Source organism: Equus przewalskii, chromosome 24, assembly GCF_037783145.1.
Source record: "Equus przewalskii isolate Varuska chromosome 24, EquPr2, whole genome shotgun sequence".
NCBI lineage: Eukaryota > Metazoa > Chordata > Mammalia > Perissodactyla > Equidae > Equus > Equus przewalskii.
This window is the reverse complement of record NC_091854.1, coordinates 1,745,291-1,770,342: the sequence shown is the minus strand read 5'-3', so window position 1 is coordinate 1,770,342 and position 25,052 is coordinate 1,745,291. Positions and strand designations below refer to the sequence as shown.

Below are 25,052 nucleotides of genomic sequence, written 5' to 3'. Positions count from 1 at the left end.
GAGAGACAGAAAGTGAACAGACTATGGAAAAACACTAGCATCGTGGGGTAGTGGGGCCTACTTAAAGTTTGTGGTTACGGGTCTAATGTGAGACAAAACTACATGGTTGTGTGTTCTTCTCACACCATTTTCAGTTGTTCTGGTAAGGGCAAAGAAGTGGGTTTAACTGGGGCTGAGATTTTGCCAGGTGAGTGTGGGGAGTAGGGGCAGGAGGTGGGGGGCGAATGAGGGATTGTACCGCTGAACTCTGGAACTCAAGGCTGGGAGAGCAGAGCGAGGGCTTGAGGGGGCAGGGACAGTGAAATGTGGACTTTGGCGGGTGGGATTTTCCCCAGGCTGCCAGATGTCTTTTGGAGTATGTTATGGACCGAATCACAAAGTTGAGACCAGCCATTCACACCAACAACAGGATGAAGGACTTGATTTAGGTTAATGTGTGAAGCAGTGCTTCCTGTATGGTTATGACTGTAATACTGGCGTTGTTCTGGGGGTGTGAAGGTTGAGGTTAGAACCTGGTCTCCGGGGTAAATGAGGACGCCCACACATCCGCCTCCCGTGGTGCGGGGAACCCTCACCATTCCCAGACAGCTGAGTGTTTATCAGCAGGTGCGTCAGTGTTTGGGGAGCCAGGGAGTCCCCTGGCAGAGAATCCTCAGAAGGGGAGGTCATTCCTGGGGAGCAGCCAGCTCTCAATGAGTTCCCACAGCGGCCTGCTTTTCGGAATGAGATCCAAGTTTTAATTTCGCACAGTGGGAGGTCGGTTCTCGCTGCCGAGGGTCAGCGCGCAGAGGCTGGGCTTCTGCTCTCCAGCAACCCTCCAGTTAGTGTTCCTAGGATGACCCAGGAGGCTTCCCGGGGGGCGTGGGTGCCTTAGTTCCTCAGGCTCACTGCTGCAGAATCCAGGGGTGCGTTCCCCTTTTCTGATTCTTGACGTCAAACTCCCACAGCCCCGAAGCCTCGCCAGGGCGGTGGAGAGGAGAGGGAGGGTGGCGGGGAGGGGAAGCCATTGCAGCAACAGCTTGGAGGAGGTCGCTGGACGACTCTTCGCGGAGAGCGGAGAAAAACAGGGAGTGGAAGCCAGAGTCGGGGAGGAAGAGGACCTGCGGGTCCGGGGAGCCGCTGGGTTGCTGCAAAGCGGGGCGGGGAGAGGCGGGGGCGCTGCATGCGGCGCGCTGGCTCCAGCGGCGCCCGCGGGGAATGTGACATCAGCGGCGCCGGGCGCTTGCGGCTGCAGGAGGCAGCTCGCCTCGGCCGCGCTGTGCACACCTCGCCCGGGGGAGGACGCAGACCCGGGCAGGCGGCCGGGATGTCGGCGAAGGAGAGGCCAAAGGGCAAAGTGATCAAGGACAGCGTCACCCTCCTGCCCTGCTTTTATTTCGTCGAGGTGAGTTGGCCTTGGCATAATGCAGCTCCTCCGGGCAGCTCCGGGGCGAATTCCGGTCTTGGAGGGTGTCACAGGCGCGGAGACAGTGCCAGGGCGCGCGCCGCTGCCCCCAAATGCCCGACCCTCCCCTCTCCCCCAGGGTTCTCTGGAGCTCCCCGAGTGTGCCTGCGAGTGCCCGCGCGCCTGGGTGATCACCACTAGCGGTGTACCTGCTGGGTGCCCTGGAGGGAAGGGATACCTGTGTGAGTGAGTGTGGGGCTAGTTCCCTGGCCCTCCTGTCGCGCCTGTGTGCACCGCGTCCGTGGCCCAGAGGGGCCATGATGCCGATATTTTGGGATTTGTGTCTTCAATCCGCAAGTACGTGTCTAGAACTCCGTGAGCTTTTGATAAGAAAATAAATGCACACAGCCATGCCCGGGGTGTATGAGGGCTGGGATGTTTATATGGCATTAGGATTATGATTGCTTTATTACAAAACAAAAACAAAAAATCCCTTCCCCTATTATAATTACTATGTTGCTCACATCTGCTTCTAAAATCGGGTCTGCATCTGTAGGCATCAATGGCCTTTTTCATGGTTAGCAAAAATTATACATATACACATACATATGAATATGTACGTGTACATATATATGTGTATATGTATATAGATGTAGTGTGTATAATATTTTTAAAATAAGTGACATCATCTGATTTTACATGATTTGTACATGTGCATTTATTCTGTGCCGAGCTGTATTACAGATAAACAATTAACATGCAGATGTATTTATAATGAACTTCCAACTTACCAAAATGCAGTATTTAAGGGAGGGACAATTTATGGGAGGGTTATAAAGATTGACAGGTACAGTGATTCCATGCATTGTGGTCCATTGCATTAGGAAGACATTTTTAAGCAAGAGGTTTATTAAATCGTAGGCAGAAAATAGATGCGTTGGGCAGGTGTAGTGAAATCAGATGGTTTTAGGCATGCAACTGTGTTCTGTGTAATTAGAGCCTGTATTGCATAGAGAATTATAAGATTGTTGCTGAATTGTAACTATCCTTTCTTGGCCATCTTTTCAGCCAAATATGGAGGTTTAGCACTTCCGAGTATAGACAGTAGATTCTGTATTTGATGATTTTGAGGCTTAACCGTGTTCGGGGATAGTCACTGCCTTGAAACTTGGGGGAAGGGACATTGTCAGATTATTCTTGTAGATAACAGTATATTTGCAAGTTTCTCTTATGTGTCATAAGTTTTAAAAATGGTTTCAGATTTAAGAAACATGTATATGACTTGCATAAATCTCAGGGAAATGATGGATGACTCCTTCATCCATGACCCATAGAAAAGAAGGAAAATAAATGTCCTGTTTATTTAAAGTAATTAATTGATGCATTTATTTTTGCCCTTCGTCTTTACACATGGGGTTTTGAGGCCATGGTTTAGGTAATTTTGTTGAAAGATAATAAAGAGTTTTCTCAAGAAAAATGTGCTCAGCAGAAGAATCCATGATGAAAACAGTGAAGGAATAGAAAGATGGGATACCTGCCTTCAAGTTAAATCCTGTCAGGCCACTTGTCGCATCGCTAATCCACAGTGGTTTTGTCCTGAAGCGTGTCTGGATCTATTACATTGGACTAGGATAAATCAGTTAATTGCTGGGTTCCACCTCCAGGACGAAGCACACCTGAGGTCTGTTAAAAGTAGACGACGTATAGATTGCAGCTGTATGGCTTCAAGAAAAATTCTTTCATGAAAGAGGATGCAAATCAGAGAATTAAGGGTATGCCGTTAAAGAACCTGTGTGCCCTTTTGAGGTGCTCTTAAGAGGGGTACATGTCCCTCAATCTAGAATTTTAGAAGTAAAAATGCCTCACGATGCATTTGAAATGTATCTCTAGGAACAAACATCTCACAAATGTTACTTCTTTTCTGTGAGCGGAAGTAGCCCCAAAGCATTACAGTCTCTTTGACCCATTCAGATACTCTTTACTCTTTAGCAGGGCAAGCTATAGAACAGTTAAGTGAAGACGATTCATGGAGTTTAAATGAGCATTTGTGACATTATGTCTTGGAGGGCAACAGACTCCAAAGGGAGAGCCACAAAATTGGATTGCAGATTATCTCCCTGGAACTTAAATGCGTGAGGAACCACTAAAGAGCCTCTAGAAAATGGAAGAAGGCATTAGTATACCAATTGTTTAAGAGGCTGTCAGGATGCAATACCCAGCTCCTTTGGAATGACTCATTTTGAAGCTGGTGAGAATGAGCTTTGTATCTCGTTTGGAGGATGAATAAATATAGCATGAATTAACATTTCAGTAAAATGCTCTAGAGTAATGACACTTTGCTGTACAACATAGTCTCCCAAGACCTCAGTAATTAAAATGGAAGAGTGAAGCATGAGTAAATCTCTTCCATCACATATCAGCCCAAAGCACATATTTCAAGCCTTCTCTGTTACTTCACACAATAATTTAAGTAACAAAAAGAGGCGTAAAGGACTAGATATTTGAGAAGAAAGCAAAATCTCTGGGTCTCAAGTCAGTCACATGATGGGTAATTTAAACTTTCTCTTCTTCAAGGAGTTCAGCTGTCTTCCATTGCTATTCATGACAGGTATGAGATGGGAAGAAACTTTAGCTGGGAAAATGAGAGGAAAGCAACTTTCATTTGGACCACAGGGCGCTGATATCAAGTTAGGCTGAATTATGGCAGGAAAAATGGCAGCATGCTTAACAGGGAAAAACCTGGGCCTTATAGACAGATTGACCTGGTTCAAACATCACCTGTGCCAAGTACTACTTGGATACTCCTGGCCTAGGTACTTCTCTCATCCTTGGTTTCTTCATACATAATAGAAATGATAGGCTATAAGGATAAATATATTTATATAATATAAATTATAATACCAATATCTTAGAATTTATTATAAGGTTAAAGCACGTAAGACACCAAGCAAGACGTCTGAGATAGAGTAGTCCCTCAAGATGTATTAGTTCCTTTCCTTTCTCATAACTGCCCTTGACCTGAATGGATTATTTTACTTCTAGGCTAATCTTGAGGGATCAAGTCCTGACAAGGTCTAACTTGGGAGTTCCCACTGTTCAGAAGAAGCCACCTCCTCCCCAATTTCTAGAAGTGGTTTGGGTTCCAGAGCTTTCCCAAAATGGACCTATATTCATGGACCTGAGGTGGGGAGAGTGGAGTGCTCTTTACAGTTTGTACAAGAATAACGGCAATCATTTATGAAGCACTGAATATGTACTAAAAATAAAGCTAAAATGGTTTACATGCTCATTCAGTCTTCAAAGATTCTCATTAAGAAAGAGGCCGTTATTATCCATGTTTCAAAGAAGAAGAAACTGAAACTCATGGAAGTTTCATAGAACCACTTGCCCAGGTTTATAAAGCAAGGTCAGAGGCAGTGCCAGGCGTTAACTCAGAGCACATGCTCTTAACCACTGCGATACCTGTCTCTCTCAGAGTGTTGAAAGATTATTCACATAGGCAAAGGTGCTTCCCATGGTTTCTCACTGGTAAAAATAGGAAGATGTAATCCAAGGTAAGGGCACATTTACAAAGGTAAGGCAGCTTTGCCTGGCAACAGACCAGCTTCCTCAGCTGAGTTCTTCCTCCATAGGGCGCCTCTAAGCACAAAAATTGGTGGACAGTGTACACTCCCCACACTGACTCACTAGTTAGTGGCTAGTGTCACCTCAAGAAGTCCCCATGACAAGGTGCAGTGACAGGATTGGGACACTGGCATCCCTTTTGCAGAGTGTCAGGATATCTCTAGCTATATCCCTATGGGTACGAGGCTGAGGTGTTCAGCCTCTAAAATCAAGTAATCTTGTCCCAGTTCACTACCAAACTCAATGTTAAGCAAACCTAAATTTGATGGATAGAGTGAATTCTTCTTACATCTTTTGGTTTACATCTATTATCTTTACAGCCAATTGTCTGCTGATAAAGGGGTTTATGGTTGACAGTAATTAAATACATCCCTATCACATGGTGATTTGAAAAACACATGATGATTTCCAATATGGTAACTCACTTCATAAACAAGTTTGGTAGTTCAGTTTGGCATTGTTCAACTTGGGAAAAGAAAGGTCAAGTTGTGAAAGGAACTCTCAAACAAGCATATCCTGGGCCTTATCACACTGAGCAGAAAAGCAGGTAAAAAGGAATGTTCCACTGAAGAAAAGATTTCTCCTGCCTTTAAAGTTCCAAAGCACCCTCCAAGTGATGTTGTGTCACCTACAGTGGCAAATGCAGCTGGGAGCACACCTAGAATTAGTAAAACGTCTTTAAGGCTTAATAACCCAATATTATATGTGATAAGGCTGGTTGTCTGTGTACCTAATGCATTTCCTTTATGCAAAGCATTGTCATGGTTCCGACTGTGCTCAGACTCAAATTTTATTCTCATGAGTCATCCTGTTCAAAGATATGAGTTCACATCGATTCAGTGTGTAATATAAACAAATGATAGATTACTTTTTAAACCAAAAAGATATAAATTCTTAATAAATAAGAGAACCTTTTATTTAAACACTCTGCTTTATGACATACACTTTTATTACTAATCTAATGTTTACTTTAAGGCGGTATATGCAAAGAGGACCTATATGCAAAGAGATTTTTTACAGGGCTATGGATACAGAGAGCTTGAAATGTCTTGCTTTTCTTACATACACACACACACACCTACACACACGCGCGTGCACTCATAGGCAGGCACAGAGGGAGTGAGAATATCAGCCCTCTCCAATAAGTGTAAAATAACAATATCTGAAGCATTACAGATTCAGAATATTTTAAACACAACAGACCTGAAATTATACAGGATGTTTTCACTAGTTTGAATGTTGTACTTAGCGATGGATATGTTTTAGGATTTTGTTAATGCAGGTTAATCGCTATGGGGTCAGTAGGTAGACAATGTGTTCAGGAGTAAAAGCCATTGTTTCTATGTTGCCATCCTCCCTGGAGAAGTTCAAAAAGCCTTTCAGCAAATGTCCCCTGGTTAGTTCAGTCAACATCATGCCTTGACATCGTGGTGTCTTAACAAAACCTTAATACGATTTTTGTTTTCTTTCCACCAGAAAGTGTCCACAGATTCTTAATTGTAGCAATCATTAATTCACAAGATTTCTGCTCTAGCTTATGTTCTATGTGAAAAATTATATAACTCATTTGATCTCTTTGCTGGGAACTATACTAGCTTATTTTCTTTTCCATAAACTTTAGCATGAGTAGGAAGTACAAAATCACATTTCTGCATTGCACATACCAAAATAGTAGCTATAGATTTTTCCTTTTTCTAAAAGGTATAGAGAGAGAGTCTGCTTAAAGAAGTACTCCAAATCCTGCCAACAGAGATGAGCTAACTAATTTTTCCTCCTCTTTTAGAGTCACAATGCACAGAGTTCTCTGATGAAAATGGAAAAGGAAATAGAGAAGATAATAGATTCTTAAATTTTAGGGAGACTGTATGAGGACATTTCCACAAATGCCAAGAACAAGCATTGAATATAGAACCTACTAAAAGGGAATTCTGTACTATGGCTAAGCACCATCACTATCCTACTGTGTCTCTATGGCTAAGTCACTCAAAATGTCCTTTGTCCTACTTTTCTCTAACAGGAAAAAAGAAACAGTTGGCTTCTACCAACCTCAAAGGGACATTAATAATAATAATAATAGTTATAAAAAAGAATAGTTTATTTCAGACCTCCTTTATGTGGCAGACCCTGCGCGTACATTATCTTTTATCCTGAGAACTACCCTAGAAGGCAGCATTAATTGTATTAAGGTAGCACCAAGAAGGTCTTATTATCCTTATTTTTTATATCAGCAAATTATAGCTCAGAGAGCTAAATATCTTTCTGGGGACACACAGCAATTAAGTGAAGGAGCCACAATTTGGGTGTTTGTCCATCTTGCTCTTGCATTACCATTACAGCATTCCTCCTCACACAAGATTCTAATGATAATGCTAAACTTAACGATGAAGTGCAATGAGGAGACCTGCCTCTGCCATGACTTGCCTAGCTTTGTGGTATCTGAAGACGTGTACTTGGAAGATGTCTGCTTGGGGCTCTGTCTAAGTTGTGGAATAGACTTTTTCTCTTCATTCAGCTACTGAACTTGGCTTTGTTAATGCTATCTCCTACTTAGAGTAACTGATTTAATTCTGACTTGGATGTGTAGATGGCATAATGACCGTGGACTTAAAAAGATGCTTTTTTGGGGAAAGCACAAATGGCACCCATGAGTTTCCTGTGGAGACTAGATGAGGAGATACAAGTAGAGTGAGAGGGAAGAGTCGGAATTGAAATAAGGTTTAGATAAGTCGAATCTGCAGGTCTATGAGAATGACAGAAATGGAGGAAAGAATCCCAAAGAGATAACAGAAACAGAGGCCAGGCCAAGGAGGATTAGGACAAAAAGCATGGGAAAATAGAAGAGAGGAGTGAAGGGCATGTGAGAGTAATGGGGGTCCAACCTGTGAGCAAACCATGGAGACTCCTTTAGGCATTTGGGGTGTCTAAGTTGACTTGTTAATAAAAAGCATTTAAGGCACAATTTGTTACTGTTTATGTTGGGAATATATTACAAATATAACTCACATCAGATTTTCTCCCAGCGTATGTGTGCAGCATTGGCTATTTCTCAAACAAGCTCTCTTAAAAAAAAAAAAAGTGAGGAAATGTCTTATTACAGAATTAAGTCTAATAAAATCATGTACTCCAAGAACATCTGGTTTGATTCTTCCATCACAAATGAGAAAACTGTGGCTTGAAAAGGTTAACTGAGTTACCTAAAGGCACACTATGGTTAAGGCCAGATCAGGAGTAGGACGTAAGTCTCCTGACTCCTGTTCTAGCACTCGTTCCCAATTATTACTATTTCTAGAATTCCTTATATTAGAAAGTTTCCCCCTGGATTATAACACTTAAAATACAGGTCATTCTAATTCTACGTGTGAGCAAATTGTGCTAGCTGTTTGAAAGTTATATCTAAATACCTAGGGCACACATTTCGTGAGACCACATTGCATTAAACAACATGTTAAGGCAATTATGAGTGGATTTTCTTCTCTTCCAAATAGTTAGGCTCTTCGAAAAGCATGGGTACAACAAAAGATCATAAGACTGGAAGTGATGTTTTTCTTTCTCATTGCCTAATTGCCCACCTATAACTTTTACTTAAACACTTTAACTTATAATTACCCACAATTACTTCCCTTGACATGATGTCTCTGACAGACAATAAAGGAAAGAGGAAACATTGGAAGGACTAAGAATGTAATTTATGTCATCGGTAACAAAATAACTTTGAATTTTCTACTACAGTTTAATGTGATTTTTTTACATACATTATCTCATTTCATCCTTTAAATGCCAACTGAGGAGTAGATATTAATAACTCTGTTTTACAAATTAAGTAACTGAGACTCAAGGTTCAAGAATTTGCCTAAAACCCAAATAGCGCTATTCTTGCATTTTGGCCACAAGAAAACAAATTTGTATTTAAACTGTGAAATGTCTAATTACGAATGTCTCAGCTTTCCATGGTTTATTCTAGAATTAATTAACTAAGAAATGTACTTTCAGATAACTATGGAATGGAGTAATTTCCTCATGGTCAAGTGGATTTTGGAATGTGGAAGCCAATGACGGAAATGCTAATTTTGACAGAATTAATGTTGAGGTGTTTTTCCTGTCAGTAATTAGACACTGAATCAGTTGCCCCTTAGGTCCATTACTTTTGATTGTTTTTTAATCACAAAACATTTATGTTAATCAACATAAAGGAGGATAATTGTTTTCTTATTTCTGTAACAAGATGGCTTCTGTACATTCTTCTAAAACTGACATTAGACTATTTAGATATAAATTAAAGAAAAGCGGAAATACAGGTAATTAAAATCAATGTATTTTAAGGAAAAGGTAAACAAGTTATCAGTCTGTTTCACACACTGTTTGGGAGTGGGAACCATGGAAATATGTGTGGATATGTTATCTACAATTTAATGTCCTCACCAAAAGCCTGTGCTGTGGGATTGCCTTAGAGGTAAAACTGCCATTTAATAAAGTTCTAATCATGCTTCAGACACTGAGTCCTCATGGATAGAGTCCAAAAGAGACCAGTCTTATATTACGTACTCTCCAAAAAATGGGGCTAGAATGAAATACCGTGGTATAATCTTCTTGTACTTTCATGAAAATTCATTTATTCGCTGAATAAATATTTACTTATTGCTTATTAAGTATCTCTTAGTTAAATTAATGGAAATAATATGGAACCACTACTGGCATACTTCCTAGTCCATAGTAGAATTTCAATAAATTTTCACTGACTGGATGGACTAAAACAGTACTAATAATTATGAACATAAATTTTTCCTTAGCTTTCTTTTTTCAGCCAGTGGAGACATTTTTATTTGTAAAGTAAGTGATGATGAATGTCCCATCAAAGACATTGCTCTGCCTCATAGATTATTGAACAGTTGAAGATGAAATCAATCTCCAAGGTCTATGAGTCCTCATTTCTTAATTATACTTATGCTCATTTTATGATCTAAGGCATACCTGTGGGTTATTTGAGATTTGAGACTTGAAAGAGAGGGATCATTGAAACAAAGAAGTTGTAGTTTTAATTCTCATGGAAAACTACTTTAGTTACATAAGGCACGCATGCCAGCAAAGACAAATTTTTGTGACTATGGTAGAACAAACTATTAGATATTGATTTTTTGCTCTTATAAAGTAATACAGTTCTTTTAATTTGTCTAGTTATAAGCTTTGTAATCCTGGGCAAGTAACTCACTTCCTCCAAGCCTCAGTTTCCTCTTTTGTAAAATGGTGAAAATATTGTGGGCCCTTTAGTTGCTGTGACCCTTTAGTTATATAAAAATTATATAATGTGGCTACCACTTACTAATGGGAACTCAGTGCCTAGTAAATGAGTTTTCTCTTTCCCATTTACCAACACCCATAGCTCGTTTTGTCTAAAGCAAACTTTCTATGTGGCTTTAGATATTACTAGATTCCCTAGAAAGAGATGTTTTTTCCTGATTTTATTTTTGTATTATGCGTTTAGATATGTTTTATAATGTGCATACAATGATAAAGTAATTCATTATAATGTATAAATATATAAAAACAAATGTTTATTAGAATGCATGCTCATTTTTTATTGATCAAAGTACAGACATACACACATTCACAAAATGGAGACCACTTGCCTTAAGTACCCGTACTTGATCTTGTCAGTGGGAAAGAATTCACATTACTGAGCATCTTCTGGATACTGGTGTAACACTCTACTGCAAGCCCTTGCTCTAGGGATGTTACTAGGTCCATCCTCTATGAGACCCTGCCATTCTGATATTTTTAGAATTCTTGGTACCATATATGAACTTGTCAGTAGCAGGGCCTGTCCAGTGCAAATCACATATCCTCCCATGTCTCATGATAGCCACCTATATAATAAAGAAAATTATGTTCTCCATAAAATGATGAATGAGTCAAAGGATAGTCCAATATTTGGAAACAAGTGACCTCATTTAGGCCATTAGGGTGAGATTCAATAAAGTCATTTCTTTCCGACAGTTAGATACACCCTAAAGAATTAACAAGGTTGTTGCCCCTTGGGTGATGATCTGGAGGTGCTTGTGTTGTAACAGTTGAGATTTGAGTGATTAAAACATGGAGAACTTCCACTGGTAAAGATTTTAGTATAGATCATAAATCATCTTCATGGGAAAACCTCACAAAAAGATGGGCAGCAATCTGTTATAAACTGTGTGCTATACAGATGAACATTTGAATCTCTTCTACCCTAAGTTCTCATTTTGTTTCTAGCTTTCAGTTGAATTTTAGATGTGTGAAGAAAAATTATTTGATGATGCTAGATTCTTCAATACTTAAGTCTCACACATATATGGTTATTTCATGGATACTATTGGTTCTAGTGACTTTTTAGATGGTTAGACCAGGAGATAATTAGGGAGGAGTTCCTCTTATTATTGATTTTTAAACTCCAGCTTCTAGAAAAATGGGAATGGTGGGGAGCAGATAATAAGTGCTCAATAAATTTGTCTTGCATTTATTGTTGTTCTGGTCAAGAAATCTAGCAACTTAATTAATGGGGATTGGGAGATAGAGCCTGTACTGAACCTCAGCTTCGGTCTTGGCTTTAGCCTCTGTCTTCTCTGGCTAACTCTGAAGGCTAGTGATCCTTTCAGACCTACTCAGAAACAGGGGAAGAAATTGCTATGCCATCAGCTCCAGATGTATGTCCCAACATGTCTAAGAAGGGCCAAGCACAGCACCTCCTAGAAGATGCCCTCTTTATGGGGCCATAATGACTTTAAGATCTACTCATTCCAAAGCTCCCAGCCCACCTGACTCAGCAGGCTCTCTTTTTTCCTCTGCCTTTCATTTTGAGATGACAGAGGTCAATGCAGCACAGTAGAAGAGAGCGAGGTAGTAGGAGATGACCCACGAAGCACGAAGACCTTAGTGAGCTGTGCCCCAGTCCCACATTCTTTCCTGTGTTGTTTCTTCATTTTCCAGTCCATATTAGAAGATTCAGTGAGGACTGCAATTTCCAATCTAGGCAGAAGCTGTTTAGCATAACAGAGGAGCACAGACTGAGCTTGGGCAGTGAAGCACGGACTTCCCCTTCTCCATAAGCAAGATGGGGCTGCTTAGCTCCACACACCAAAGAGTGTGTGTGCACAGACACACACACACGCGCATATTACGCACACCTAAAGGATCTCATTTACTCTTTTACTCTTGGTTAACCCACTTCCCTTTCCAGGTTTTTGTGTTGGGCAAGTAATCCACCAGTAGTTAGATTTATTCATTTGAGACTTTAGTAATGAAACGTGCTTCTTTGTCAGATGTACTTGTATCCCATGTTACATTGTATTTGGTTTGTTCATCTGACTTTTTGATGCATCTTGTAGTGAAACACATAATACAATCATATTTAACTACATTAATTACATTAATTAATTAATATTTAACAACAGCCTTAGGATGTTGGAAAATGAAAGTTATTAAATGTGCCACATTAACAGCCCACCTTTGATATCTTTTTTGTATGCATCAATCTCTTTCAAAGATACGTTCAAGTAAATAAGGTCTTAGGCAAGGGCCGGCCCAGCGGTGCAGCGGTAAAGTTTGCATGTACCACTTGGGCGACCCGGGGTTCCCCGGTTCGGATCCCGGGTGCTGACATACCCACCATTTGTTAAGCCATGCTGTGGCAGGCGTCCCACATATCAAGTAGAGGAAAATGGGCACAGATGTTAGCTCACAGCTGATCTTCCTCAGCAGAAGGAGGAGGATTGGCAGCAGATGTTAGCTCAGAGCTAATCTTCCTCAAAAATAAAAAATTCAGAAACTTAAAAAAAAAGAAAGAAAATAAGGTCTTAGACAGTCTTGGAAAATCTTTAATCTTGAAGGTGGGCTCATAGTATGTATCTATGTATGTAGGAGACAGGCTTGGAAAGAGAGAGTGGCTCATGATACACTGTTAAATTCTCATCTCCAAAACTAAATTAGGAGTCCCTTCTCTGGATAATTTATCAGTCAAATAAAATACATCAGGCACATAATATACTCTCAATAAATATAAACAGAAGCCTTAATTGTTACATACTAGAAAATATAAACGTTTATAAGTGCTTAAGTAAAATGGTTTAATGATAAATCTGATACTTGAACTTAGTGAAAAGCTTGAAACAATAATTTCAAAATACTGATGTTTCTATTTCAATAATTTCTGTGTATATAACATAAGATTATATGTCACTTTAAATCTCAAAATCAGAAATTTTCTCCTTTTTATTCCATATTGCAAATGCAGAATTTTTAGTTACATCTCATTTCCCTGACATGATTGCAATGACAAGGTGAGTTTTTTCCCTAAAATTCTATTTTGTTTGATATTAAGAAATATGTATTGGGCCCCAAAGGTACCAAGTATTTCCTTTGTAAAACCATTCAGGTGAAAATATATATGCTTTCTATATATGAATAAAATAATCCCACCAATAGTGAAAATGCAATTTAATTTTAGTATATTAAGATTTTACCTTCTTTTAGGAGACATCAAAAAATATGAGCACAGTACCATTCACAGCAGAAATTGAAGCAGAAATGGCATTTATAATATATGAAGAAAAATGTACTTCTTATTTATTTGTTTATTTTTTTGAGGAAGATTAGCCCTAAGCTAACATCTGCCACCAATCCTCCTCTTTTTGCTGAGGAAGACCGGCCCTGAGCTAACATCTGTGCTCATCTTCCTCTACTTGATATGTGGGATGCCTGCCTCAGCAAGGCTTAACAAGCAGTGTGTAGGTCTGCACCTGGGATCCGAACCGGCGAACCCCAGGCAGCCGAAACAGAATGTGCGAACTTAACAGCTGCGCCACTGGGCTGGCCCCTTTATGAATTTATTTTTGTCCTTTCTCAATGTCTCTGGGAAAGCAAAGGTCAGTGGTGGAAGTTTTTAGCAAGAGATAGTATGTATAATAACTATAAACATGAACTCGGGAGCCAGGTTTCTTGAGTTTATCATCTAGCTAACAAACTGTATAATCTTACACAAATCATATAATCTTTTTGTGCCTCAGTTCCCTCATCCGTGAGAGGGGGTAACACTGGTACCTTCATCAAAGGGGTGTTGTAAAGATTGCATTTGTTCAGACACATAAAATACTTTAAATGATACCTGGAAAATATTAGTAGCATTAAATTGCTGTTAGTACTCATATGTTTAAAAGTCAGGTATATGTTCTAAGGAAAAAGAAAAGATTTAAAAGCAATTACTTTTAACAATTGTAATACAGGTCCCCAGCCTCAGGTCTTAGTCTTTAATTTGGTTTAAAGAACAAAATGCTTTCTAAGACATCACACAGGCTTCAGTGTCTAATTATGTAAAAGGAACAAATCTTCAGGACCTAAGGTTAAAGCTGGTGATTACAAAGCTTACTACCCCAAGCCTAATGCTAAATCAATATTGAGGTAATAAAATGGCCACATATCATTATTTTAGACTTTACTGTTAGATCATTGAGTGACTGTAATTAGTCTTTTTAAAGCTGTAAAGATGTAGTTTATATTTGGGCATGTGGTCATAGAACAGATTTTTCCCATTAAACCTAACATATATATATTAGGTCTGGCTGCTCTTCCCTATTAATTAACATTGCTATTTGGAGGACTTAATTTGAGATTTCGTGTTCTTTAATGTTTCAAAAAAATCATTAATATTCCAGAAATTCACAGTAGGAGCATTCTCTGTGGTAGAAGTAAACAAGGATTTTTAACTTGGGGATTTTACTTTTATCATATTAACCACACTACATTTACCATCTCTGTTCAAATATAATTCACACATGTAATTAATTTATTCTACATTGAGGACACCCAGTATCAGTATGTTGGGTGCTTCCCTATACTAGGCCCTGAGGATAGAGAGATGAATGAGACAATCTGTCTGCTCTCAAGGATCTTGTCATTGAATAAGAGAGGAAAGTAAAGGAATAGCCACCATCCCATATGACATTTGGTGTGATCATGGTCGACGCATTCACTGGGCCGTCTCTGTGCGGTTAGAGAAAGCAAGCCAGAGGAAACACCAATGCCAGAAAAGCATCTGGAGCTTTAAAGGTGCCCAGCTCCTGATATTTTGTATAAGAAGTCACTCACTAGGGAAGACAGAAGTGAAGATAAAAGCAGAGCACACCCAAGATATAACTAAAGGTTCTTAAGATTTTACCAAAAAATAAAATATAAATTAAAACTACATTGGAGAAACTGCAAAGAGAAGAACATTTAAGACCTTGGAATATCATATCATTAAGAGTGTGATTTGACAGTGCTTGCCATCCCTTCACTCTTGGTGCCGCTTAAACCCCTTGCACACATGGCCATCTCTCACTGCTGTCCTTTAAGCTGGCATTGCCACTGAAGCCCGGGGCTATTCTTTCCTGAAAAGCACTAGACTAGGGCCAGATGGCGACATGTGTCAAAGTGGCAGCAGGGTGTAGTGGGGCTCGCCTTCCAGGAATGTCACAGCTCAGGTTTCAATTGCTGGCCTGTCCTTAGAAGCCAGGCTTGCTGCTGAACTTACCTAGGGCAGGGTCTTTACCTCAAAATTAAAATTCCCAAGGAAGTTGTGAGTATTAAATTAGATGATTTATGGGGAAATATCTATATAAAAACTCAATAAATGTTCTTTTCTTTTTAGGGATGAGCAGGTGCTCACAAACTTCTACTGTCAGTAACTGAAAGTGAAGTGTGCTCTAGAAAGGACAGATATTGGATTTGAGCAAAAGAAGCAGTTTCATGTTTGAGGGATAAGGAAGAAGTTGATAGAGAAGCTGTTTAAGAGTATCTTAAGAGTTAGGAGCAACTGGGTGTCTTTTTTCAAACGGCATGTGTCCTCTGCAATGGCCTCTTCCCATTTGGGAGTTGCAGCCATGGAAGCAATCTTGAGGGGAAAGCAGGTTGAGACCCAGGAGCATAGCAGTTTAGGGCATGTTTCCTGGACTTAAGCATCTGGGTAGGGATTTAGATGCCCCCACTCACCAGCTTTGTGACCCTTGGGCAATTTATGTAACCTATTTCTGTCTCCGTTTTCTCATCTGTAAATTGGGGATACCGATAGATACTTTATACGGTGTGGATTAAATGCAGCAATGTAGTATAGAACTCAGCACAGTATGTGATACCTAAATCCTCAACACCTGCTATGTGTTGTTAAGAGATTACCCATGTTTTCTTTTTCTTTAATGCAATGTCCTGATTTCTTTCAATTAAATTCAGCAAATATTTACTGGACACCTAAAACATTCAAAGTACTGTGTGGCTTACAAAGATCTCACCTTTAAGCACCTGATCTTAAGACGAGGGCTGGTAATATACAAATGACTACAATCCAAGGCAGACCACCAGGTCCTACAATAAAGATTTATAAGGAGTACATGAGGCACGATCTTCACTTCTGAATGGAGAACATGGGGAAGGTTTCAGGGAGAAAAAATTCTGTGCTCTCAGCCTTTATGAGGACAATTCTTATGGGAAACAATTGTGAAAATGTAATGTAAAGCAGACACTAGAATATATCTTTTTGGGACATAAGTGTGATGGGAACATAGGCTGTTTGTGAGTTGGGAGAGTGGAGAGTAGGTATAGGGCAAAATTAAACAAGAGAAGCAGATTGAGGCTATGATATAAAAGGTCGTAAGTGTCATTCTAGAAAACTGCACTTTATTTTGTAATTAGCAGAGCACTATTAAAGGCATGATCAGATGTGAATTCTAGGGAAGTTAGCCTGGAAGCATTGTAGAGAATGAAACAAACTGTGGAGAGAATGGAGGTAGAAAACCTCATACATTGTATATGGTAGGGACGGTGTGCAAGAGGTGGGAGGACTGTTTCTTACATCTTGACAGCACATGGAGAATTTTAGAACTAGATGGCAATGAGAGAAGCCCCTCATCTCACTGATAACAAATGAGGCCCAGGAAGGTTAAGTGACTTGCCCCAAATCCCAGAAATTAGTGGAATAAATGAGAGAAGAAACTGGATTTTGCTGGTTCCAAGGCCAGCATTGATTTCCCCCAATCACACTGCCCTATTTTAATTTACATCTCTGCATGTTATATAAGCCACGTCCATTTTATGTGTGAAAACTAGCTTAGATTTCTAGGCTTTGAACAATGTTATAGACTCATTCTGACCTATTCTTAATGACACTACAAGTGTTAGTGTGTTTTTTTATAATTTTTTTTTCTGAGTTTCATTGTAGTTAATCTAAATGTGCTACAATTAGGATGAAGACACATTAAGCCCTATACCATATTATCAGTTACTATTATTGTCAATATTTAAAGGGAATGTTGATCTGCATTAGCTACAAGACAAAGAGTACTAAGGAATGTCATTAAAGGTTGTCCTGTAGGAAATGGAAAATTCCATCATCGCTGTGTGTTGAACTATGACAACCCGCTTACTGGCCACAAGCTTTAACAAAATTACTTTGATCTGCTAATATTTCCTCCCATTTGAATTTCATTTCAATAGATTATATTAATGTTTTAAATTTCACACTTTAGATGGTTTTTGGATACTTATCAGGATTGGTTCCCAGACTCCCATTTTAAATTTGTTATTAATATAAAAAAGGTTCTTTTTCTCTAGATTATTTCTTGCATATGAGTGGTATGAATATACACAATTATGTTCTTTGACTTCTTGTGACATTATTTATATGAAAACCGGGGTAATTTAGCTTCGAAATTTCTCGTGCACGAGTTGTTCTTGAAAAGTGAGGGTTTACAGCGTCCTGTGTCAATGACTTGCAGCTGTCTCCCTGCAGTCTTGGACTCTCTTTAGCTCCAGATTGGCATCTTACTCTCTTCTTCACAGTTACATTTTGATAACTAAGGGGCACCTCAGTTTTAATATTTCCAAAACAGAACTTTAGATTCCTCCTACTCAAGCTTCTCCCCACCTCCCCCATCCCAGTAAATGACGCCACTGGCCCAACTGCTCAAGCCCCAAATCCTTGAAAAGATCCTTTGTTTTCTCTTCAATAACCAACCATCAACAAGTCCTGTTGTTTCTGTCTCCAAAATTACACCCAGAATCTGCCAACTTCTCTATATCTCCAGCACTACACCCTAGTAAGAGCTGCCATCATCTCTTGCCTGGATTACTGCAATTGCCGTGCATCCACTAGTGTGTAAGCTCCATGAGTACAGGGACTTTATCTTGTTTACTGTTATATTCCTCACACTTAGAGCAGTGCCTAGCAGCTCCCAAGTGTTTCCAAATGTACTTTGAATAAAATACTAACTCCTGCCATGACCTGCAAAGCCTAGTCCCAAATCTACCTCTCTGACTTCATCTTACATCACTTCTCCCTTTTGACTATGCCTTTTATCTGGATTTTATATGGTTAGTTCATTCTTGCCCACTTAAGTCTCTGTTTAAATGACACCTGCTTAGGTAGGCCTTCCTTGATCTAAGATAGCAACTCAGGCACTCAATTACCACAACCCTGTATTTTATCTTCTTTATAGTATATGTTCTTTCTGATATAATTTTTATCTGCCTTCCTCAGTAAGAATGAAATCTTCATGAGAACAAAGACTTTGTTTTATCACAACTGTATTCCCAAGACATAGAATAATGCCTAGCACTGGTAGGCTCTCAATAGATATTTGTTGAAAGAATAAATCAATCAGTCATGAATATCATATATGTTAATTGGCCCTTTGTGACATGATCCCATCAATTCAAGAGGATCTCAGAGGACTCTGAATTCACCATGGCTGTGAAAAAGGAAAAGAATGGAATTAACCTGCTTCACTCTAGGCTAAGAGCAAAATGAACTCTTCCAAATGAGAAGTTTGTCCTTATTATCAAAATGCTAAAATCAAGTAAGCTATCTGATCTAGATAAAAGGTCACGATAGATTCCATCAAATATTTTACTAAAATCATATCAATTTGTAAAAAATATATCATACTGTAGACTTGTCCTTTTTGAATTGGCATCAGAAAAATCAATATTATCTGGCAAATGTAGTCTTTTGAAGCATACTTCTTTTGTTTGCCCGGTCCTCTGAAACTGTTCTAATTTTCTCTTTAAAAACTGCTGTTATTTTTACTCACAAGTTCTTGAGCAGATGGTGATTATAAGAATCATTCTTTTCTTTTTGAAAACTATTTTCCTAATCTTCAGGTAATTTCCCTCCTCTGTATTGCTGCATAAAAATAGCATGGTTCACACTTTTTTCTTGTCTACAACAAAACTAGAGAATAAAATTCTTAATGGCCAAATATGTAGACCTTTTAAAATCTTTTCTAAAGTCTCATTTTAACTGCAATCAAAAGATGTTTGTGTGATTTTATTATGTATGTATCAATTCAATATCTATACCAAAATTAGCATATATGTAGTCTTTTAAATTTCTTACGTTCGAAAGAAAGTTCTCTTGTTGAGCATTTCAAAAGATGAAAGATACTTTTGAAGATAAATATGTTAGAAGTAAACATAATTTAATTCATTACACTGTCCAGTAGTAAAATATAGTATAGGAAAACAATGTATAATATTACTTTTTTCCCAAATATTTTATGTTGTTCAAATCACTCTTTCTTAAAAACAAAATTGATATAAAAGACAAAGAATAAGGGATACTTTAAAAAAAAGTCACAGAAGCAAACATCAAAAAGAGAGAAAAATATGAATCTTATTTTGAAAACAAAAGACAGTTTTGAAACATGCTTCTATAGAACTAAAAAAAGTATTAATATATAGATAGAAAAATAGTATAACTGGAAAAATTGACAGTTTCAAGAAGGCTAATGAATGAAAGGACTAAAATCTGTATATTAGTGAAGGAAATTATTTTGATTCACATTAATTTATTATGTATATATATATATATGCACATATATTTGGAAGTCACTATGATGTATATTATTAGTGGTATCAGATTAAGCCCCTACCTTAAGGATATTTTCATTTGGGAAGGAGAGCAAAGGCTATAATCTACAGCAGATAACTATAATAAAGAACAGTGTATAAAAATTTCCTAAGAAGAAGTGCTGGGGAATTAATAGTGAGAAAAATTACTCTCAAAAAGGATTAGCAAGTAAGGCATTATGAAAAAGGTGACATTTGATGATTATATTATTCTTAATAGTTATAACAACAACAACAATATAGTGTATACTAGTAATATACAACAGTATAATAACAATAATACTAACATTTATTTACTAGTCTTCACTCCAGGTATTGTTGAATATTACTTGCAATATTTCATTTAATCCTTTCAAGTGCCTGTGATGATAGGTACTATCAATGTATCTATCTCATAGATGAGAAAACTGAGATTTAAGAAGAAGATTTCCAAGGTCACCCTGGTGGTAGTGAGTGGAAGAGCTAATATTAGACCTCATAGGGTGTCTTGAAAACCACAGGACCCCATTGATTTTACTCCAGTATGTAGAATTCTGAGTGTCCTTCCCCATTTACACACACACAAACACACACACACACATACACACTGTAGGAATAGTACTTTCATTCCATGGCTCTATCTTCATTGGCACAGTTGAGCAGATTCTGAAATAATCATCCACAAAATTCCATGGTGAATAATGTCTCCACTAGGGAAGAGTTACTTAATTTTCAGATTGGTCATATTGACAAAGTTTTGTTCACCTTTCTGTAGAATACATCAAACTCACTTTACTGGGGCATACGCATTTAAAAGTGAGATCGGATTTTATATGGGTGGATGTCAAAGGTCTCAGATGTTATTCCCACTTATAAAATATATGTAGAAGACCTAAAATATGAACTAAAGGCATCAAGGAAAAAGAAAAAAAAGGTGCATCATCACATTTGGCTTAAAAGTGAAATATTTAACATTCAAATTAATGGAGGAAAACATTTTCTGAATTTACAGAAACCATATTTTTAAGATAATGTCTATTTATGCTAAGTGATACATATTTTTAACTACAGATTTTCAAATTACAAACTCTTAAACAGAACTTTAAGCTAAATAGTACCCCCATTAATTGATGCTAATTGTATTTCATTATCCTAAAACTCTATTCCCATTTTTGGAAATGAAGCATAGAATAGTGGTTAAGAAATAAGACTTTGGAGCTACAATTCTTGGGTTCAGAATCCACCTCTGCCACTTACGAGAGGAGACTGACCTTATAAACCTGCAAAATGAGATAATGAGAGCGCTTAACTTATGTCATAAGAGAAAGTTTTAAGTTAAATGAGTTAAAATTAATTAATAAACTTAATTAAAATTTCTAAAACGGAAACTTGTCTGGCACATGGTAAGTGCTATATGAAGTATTTGTTAAATTAAAACTAAAATATGTTTAAGTAGATTCAAGTGGAGAATCCCAATCATGCACATGCGTCATGAAGTATTGATTTATTGGTCAAGACTGAAAGCGACTCTTCCTGCCTTACAGGAGAGGGCAGTGGGGAGGCGAAAGGGCCAGATATTGCAGAGATCAAATGATCACGAAGTCTAATAAGAGACATATAAGTGTTTTGATGTACTTTTTGCTCTCTTGAAAAGCATCCATCGGAAAAACAGAAAGACAATGCCAGATTAATCTTCATGCATTGTTAATTTTTCCAATAAACTTAATTCTCATTTCATTATAAAAAGACCTCTTGGGAACAGAAGGCATAATGCTGTCTTATAATTTATTTCTTTTTTAAACCAGACAAACAGAAATCATGGATGGTCAATAATATCTTTATCAAAAATCTGCTCTGTTTGGTTGAATAAATATTTATCCTCCACAAGTAACAAAGCCTTAAACTAAACAATTTTTTCACTGTTATATAAGTCTGCATTCTCAGATTCTGAAAGGCCTAGCATCAGACAATATATTTATGGTATTTTCTCTTTAGCTGAAAGCAGGTCACTCACTAAGCTCATGATCCTTGATGGCCAAGCCCATATCCTGTTCTCCGTATTATAGTTAGCACCCACATAGTACCTAGCATACTGTAGGTTGAATGAATGAGTAATTGAATCCATAACACAAAGCGTAGAACATAAATCATGTCTAGTTTAGGTTTATTAGGCAAACTAGAGCACATCCAGTATAATTAGAATTTCAGATAAACAACAAATAACTTTTAGTATCAGTAGCTCCCAAATATTGCAGAGGACATACTTACACTAAAAATTATTCATTGCTTACTTGAAATTCTAATTTCACTGGGTGACTTGTATTTTCATGTGCTAAATCTGGAACTCTAGTCTAGTTATTGTAATAAACTAATATTTACTTATTTATTCAACTAGTCATTTACCAACAAGTATCTGTTGTTTCATTAAATTATTTAATGATGTACTGCATGTCTACCACATGCCAGGAACAATTCTATGCCCTGGGGACTCAGCAATACATAACATTAGCAGACTCTCACTTCACGGAGCATGCATTTCAGTGGGAGATGGGGGTAGATGAAAAATAAATAAGTATTAAATTGGCAAGCTAACTTCAGTTAATGATAAATGCCATGAAGAAAATCAAGCAAGATGATAAGGGTAGAGAGGGAGGATGGATCAAGGGCTACCTTAGATAGAGAGTACAGGAAGTCATCATGAAATGATGAGAAGAAGACCGCAATACAAAGAGCCAGGGGAGGAGGACAAAAGGAAGAAGGAGGAATAGCAAATGCAAAGAACCCTAGGTAGAAATAAATTTCCCTGTTACAGGAAAAGAGTGAAGACCATGGGACTACCTCAAGCGAAAAAGCTCCTGCACAGCAAAGGAAACCATCAACAAAATGAAAAGGCAACCTACCAAATGGGAGAGATATTTGCAAATCATATATCTGATAAGGGGTTATATCCAAAATATAGAAAGAACCCATAAAACTCAATAGCTAAAAAACAATGTGATTTAAAAAGCAGAGCATCTGAATAGACATTTTTCCAAAAAGGACATACAGGTGGCCAACGAGTATGTGAAAAGTGCTCAGTATCACTGATCATCAGGGAAATGCAAATCAAAACCACAATGAGATATCACCTCACACCTGTAGAATAGGTATTATCAAAAAGACTAGAAATAACAAGGATGTGGCAAAAAGGGAACCATTGTGCACTGTTGGTGGGACTGTAAAGTGGTGCAGCCACTATGGAAAACAGTGTGAAGGTTCCTCAAAAAATTAAAAGCAGAACTATCAAATGATTGCGCAATTCTACTTTAGGGGATTTATCCAAAGCAAACTAAAACACCAACTGGAAAAGATATATGCATCCCCGCATTCACTGCAGCATTATTTATAATAGCCAAGACATGGAAGCAATCTAAGTGTCCATTGATGGATGAATGGATAAAGAATAAGTGGTGAATACATACAATGGAATGTTATTCAGCCATAAATAAGAAGGGAATCTTGCCATTTGTGACAACGTGGATGGACCTGAGGGCATTATGCTACGTGAAATAAAAGTCAGACAGAGAAAGACAAACACCTTATGATCTCGCTTATATGTGGAGTCTAAAACAACAACAACAACAAACAGAACTCATAGATAAAGAGAATGGTTTGGTGGTTGCCAGAGGTGAGGGGTGGGAGGTGGGAAAAATGGGTAAAGGTGGTCAAAAGGTACAAGTTTCGTTATAAGATAAATAATTGCTGGGATGTAACGTTCAGTGTGAAAACTATAGTTAACAATACTGTATTGTATCTTTGAAAGTTGCTAAGAGAGTAAATCTTAAAAGTTCTCATCACAAGAAAAAAATTGTAACTGTGTAGTGATGGATGTTGACTAAAGTTATTGTGATGATCATTTTGCAATATATGTAAATATTGAATCGTTGTGTTGTACACCTGAAGCTAATATAATGTTATACGTCAATTATATCTCAATTTAAAAAAAACAGGGAAGACCAATTGGATTGTAGTGAGCGGGGGGCTGGGGAGTGCTATAAATGTGATATAAGATGTAAGGAACCAAGCAAGATTCAGATCATGCAGAAACTTGCATTCCATGGTGTGACATTTGGATTTTATTCAAGTAGGATGGGAACCACTGGAGTGGTTAAGATAGGGAGTGATATGATCTAAAATATTTTCAAAACAGCCCTTGGGATGCTGTGCGGAAAATGGATAGGTGGAGTGGGAAGGGTAAGAGTGAGGAACACCTGCTAGGAGGTAATTCAAGAGCAATGGTGAGGAACGACAGGGGCTCATGGCAGGCTGGTGAGAGGTGGATGAATTGGAGACGTATTTTGAATGTGAAGGTACTTACGGATGATTTTAACTTGAGATCAGAGAGGAGTGTCAAGAGAAGGGGAAAAATACACTTTCCTACTTCGAGATGTACTTATTCTATGTATGACCTGCATATAAGAATAAATTGATCTTCTATGTCCTTCATTCTCAGTTGCCTATATTGGCCTCATCGGTGGTTAGCCTGTACTTCCTGGAACTCACAGATGTCTTCAAACCTGTGCACTCTGGATTTAGCTGCTATGACCGGAGTCTTAGCATGCCGTACATTGAACCCACCCAGGAGGCAATTCCTTTCCTCATGTTGCTTAGTTTGGCTTTTGCTGGACCTGCAATTACGGTAAGAATTGCCCCAAATTGTGTTTGTCCTAGAAAACTAAGAATGACCATATTTGTGTAATAAGTAGGTTAAAAGCAAACAAAAAGTGAACTCTAAATCTTAGACCAGAAATATCATGTCTTTGAGATATTTTGACAGTATCATACGGGAATACTTAATAGTTTAAAATTTCTGGCATTAAAAGTTAAGATTATATGATTGCAAAAATGATGGTCCCTAGTGTTTACTTTTATAAATCATTCTGAAAAAAAGGTTTGTAACTGCATAGTTCTCCTTGAGCTAAAATGACATTTCTGATACACTTCCTAATTAATGTATTTTTCATGTGCTTATTTGGTATCTGAAGTCTGGAAAACTGGAGGGAAAAAACAAATAATTATATAGCTGACAGAATCTTCTCAAATGTACATGGTGATATTACTTAAACAGTGTCATTTTATACCAGGTTAGCATTTTTTGTTGATTATGAGCACTGAGCATCAGCAA

General features: G+C 38.1%; 1 protein-coding gene across 1 annotated transcript in view; it reads left to right on the top strand.

Annotated features, from left to right (window-relative positions):
• Positions 1-613: 613 nt before the first annotated feature.
• PLPPR4 (phospholipid phosphatase related 4) overlaps positions 614-25,052 on the top strand; it is a 42,082-nt gene continuing 17,643 nt past the window's right edge. Inside the window, exons 1-2 of the mRNA XM_008507312.2 lie at positions 614-1,384; positions 24,381-24,566. Coding sequence (XP_008505534.1) covers positions 1,163-1,384; positions 24,381-24,566 — 408 coding nt within the window. The 5' untranslated portion in view covers positions 614-1,162. The remainder of the gene's footprint in view (positions 1,385-24,380; positions 24,567-25,052) is intronic.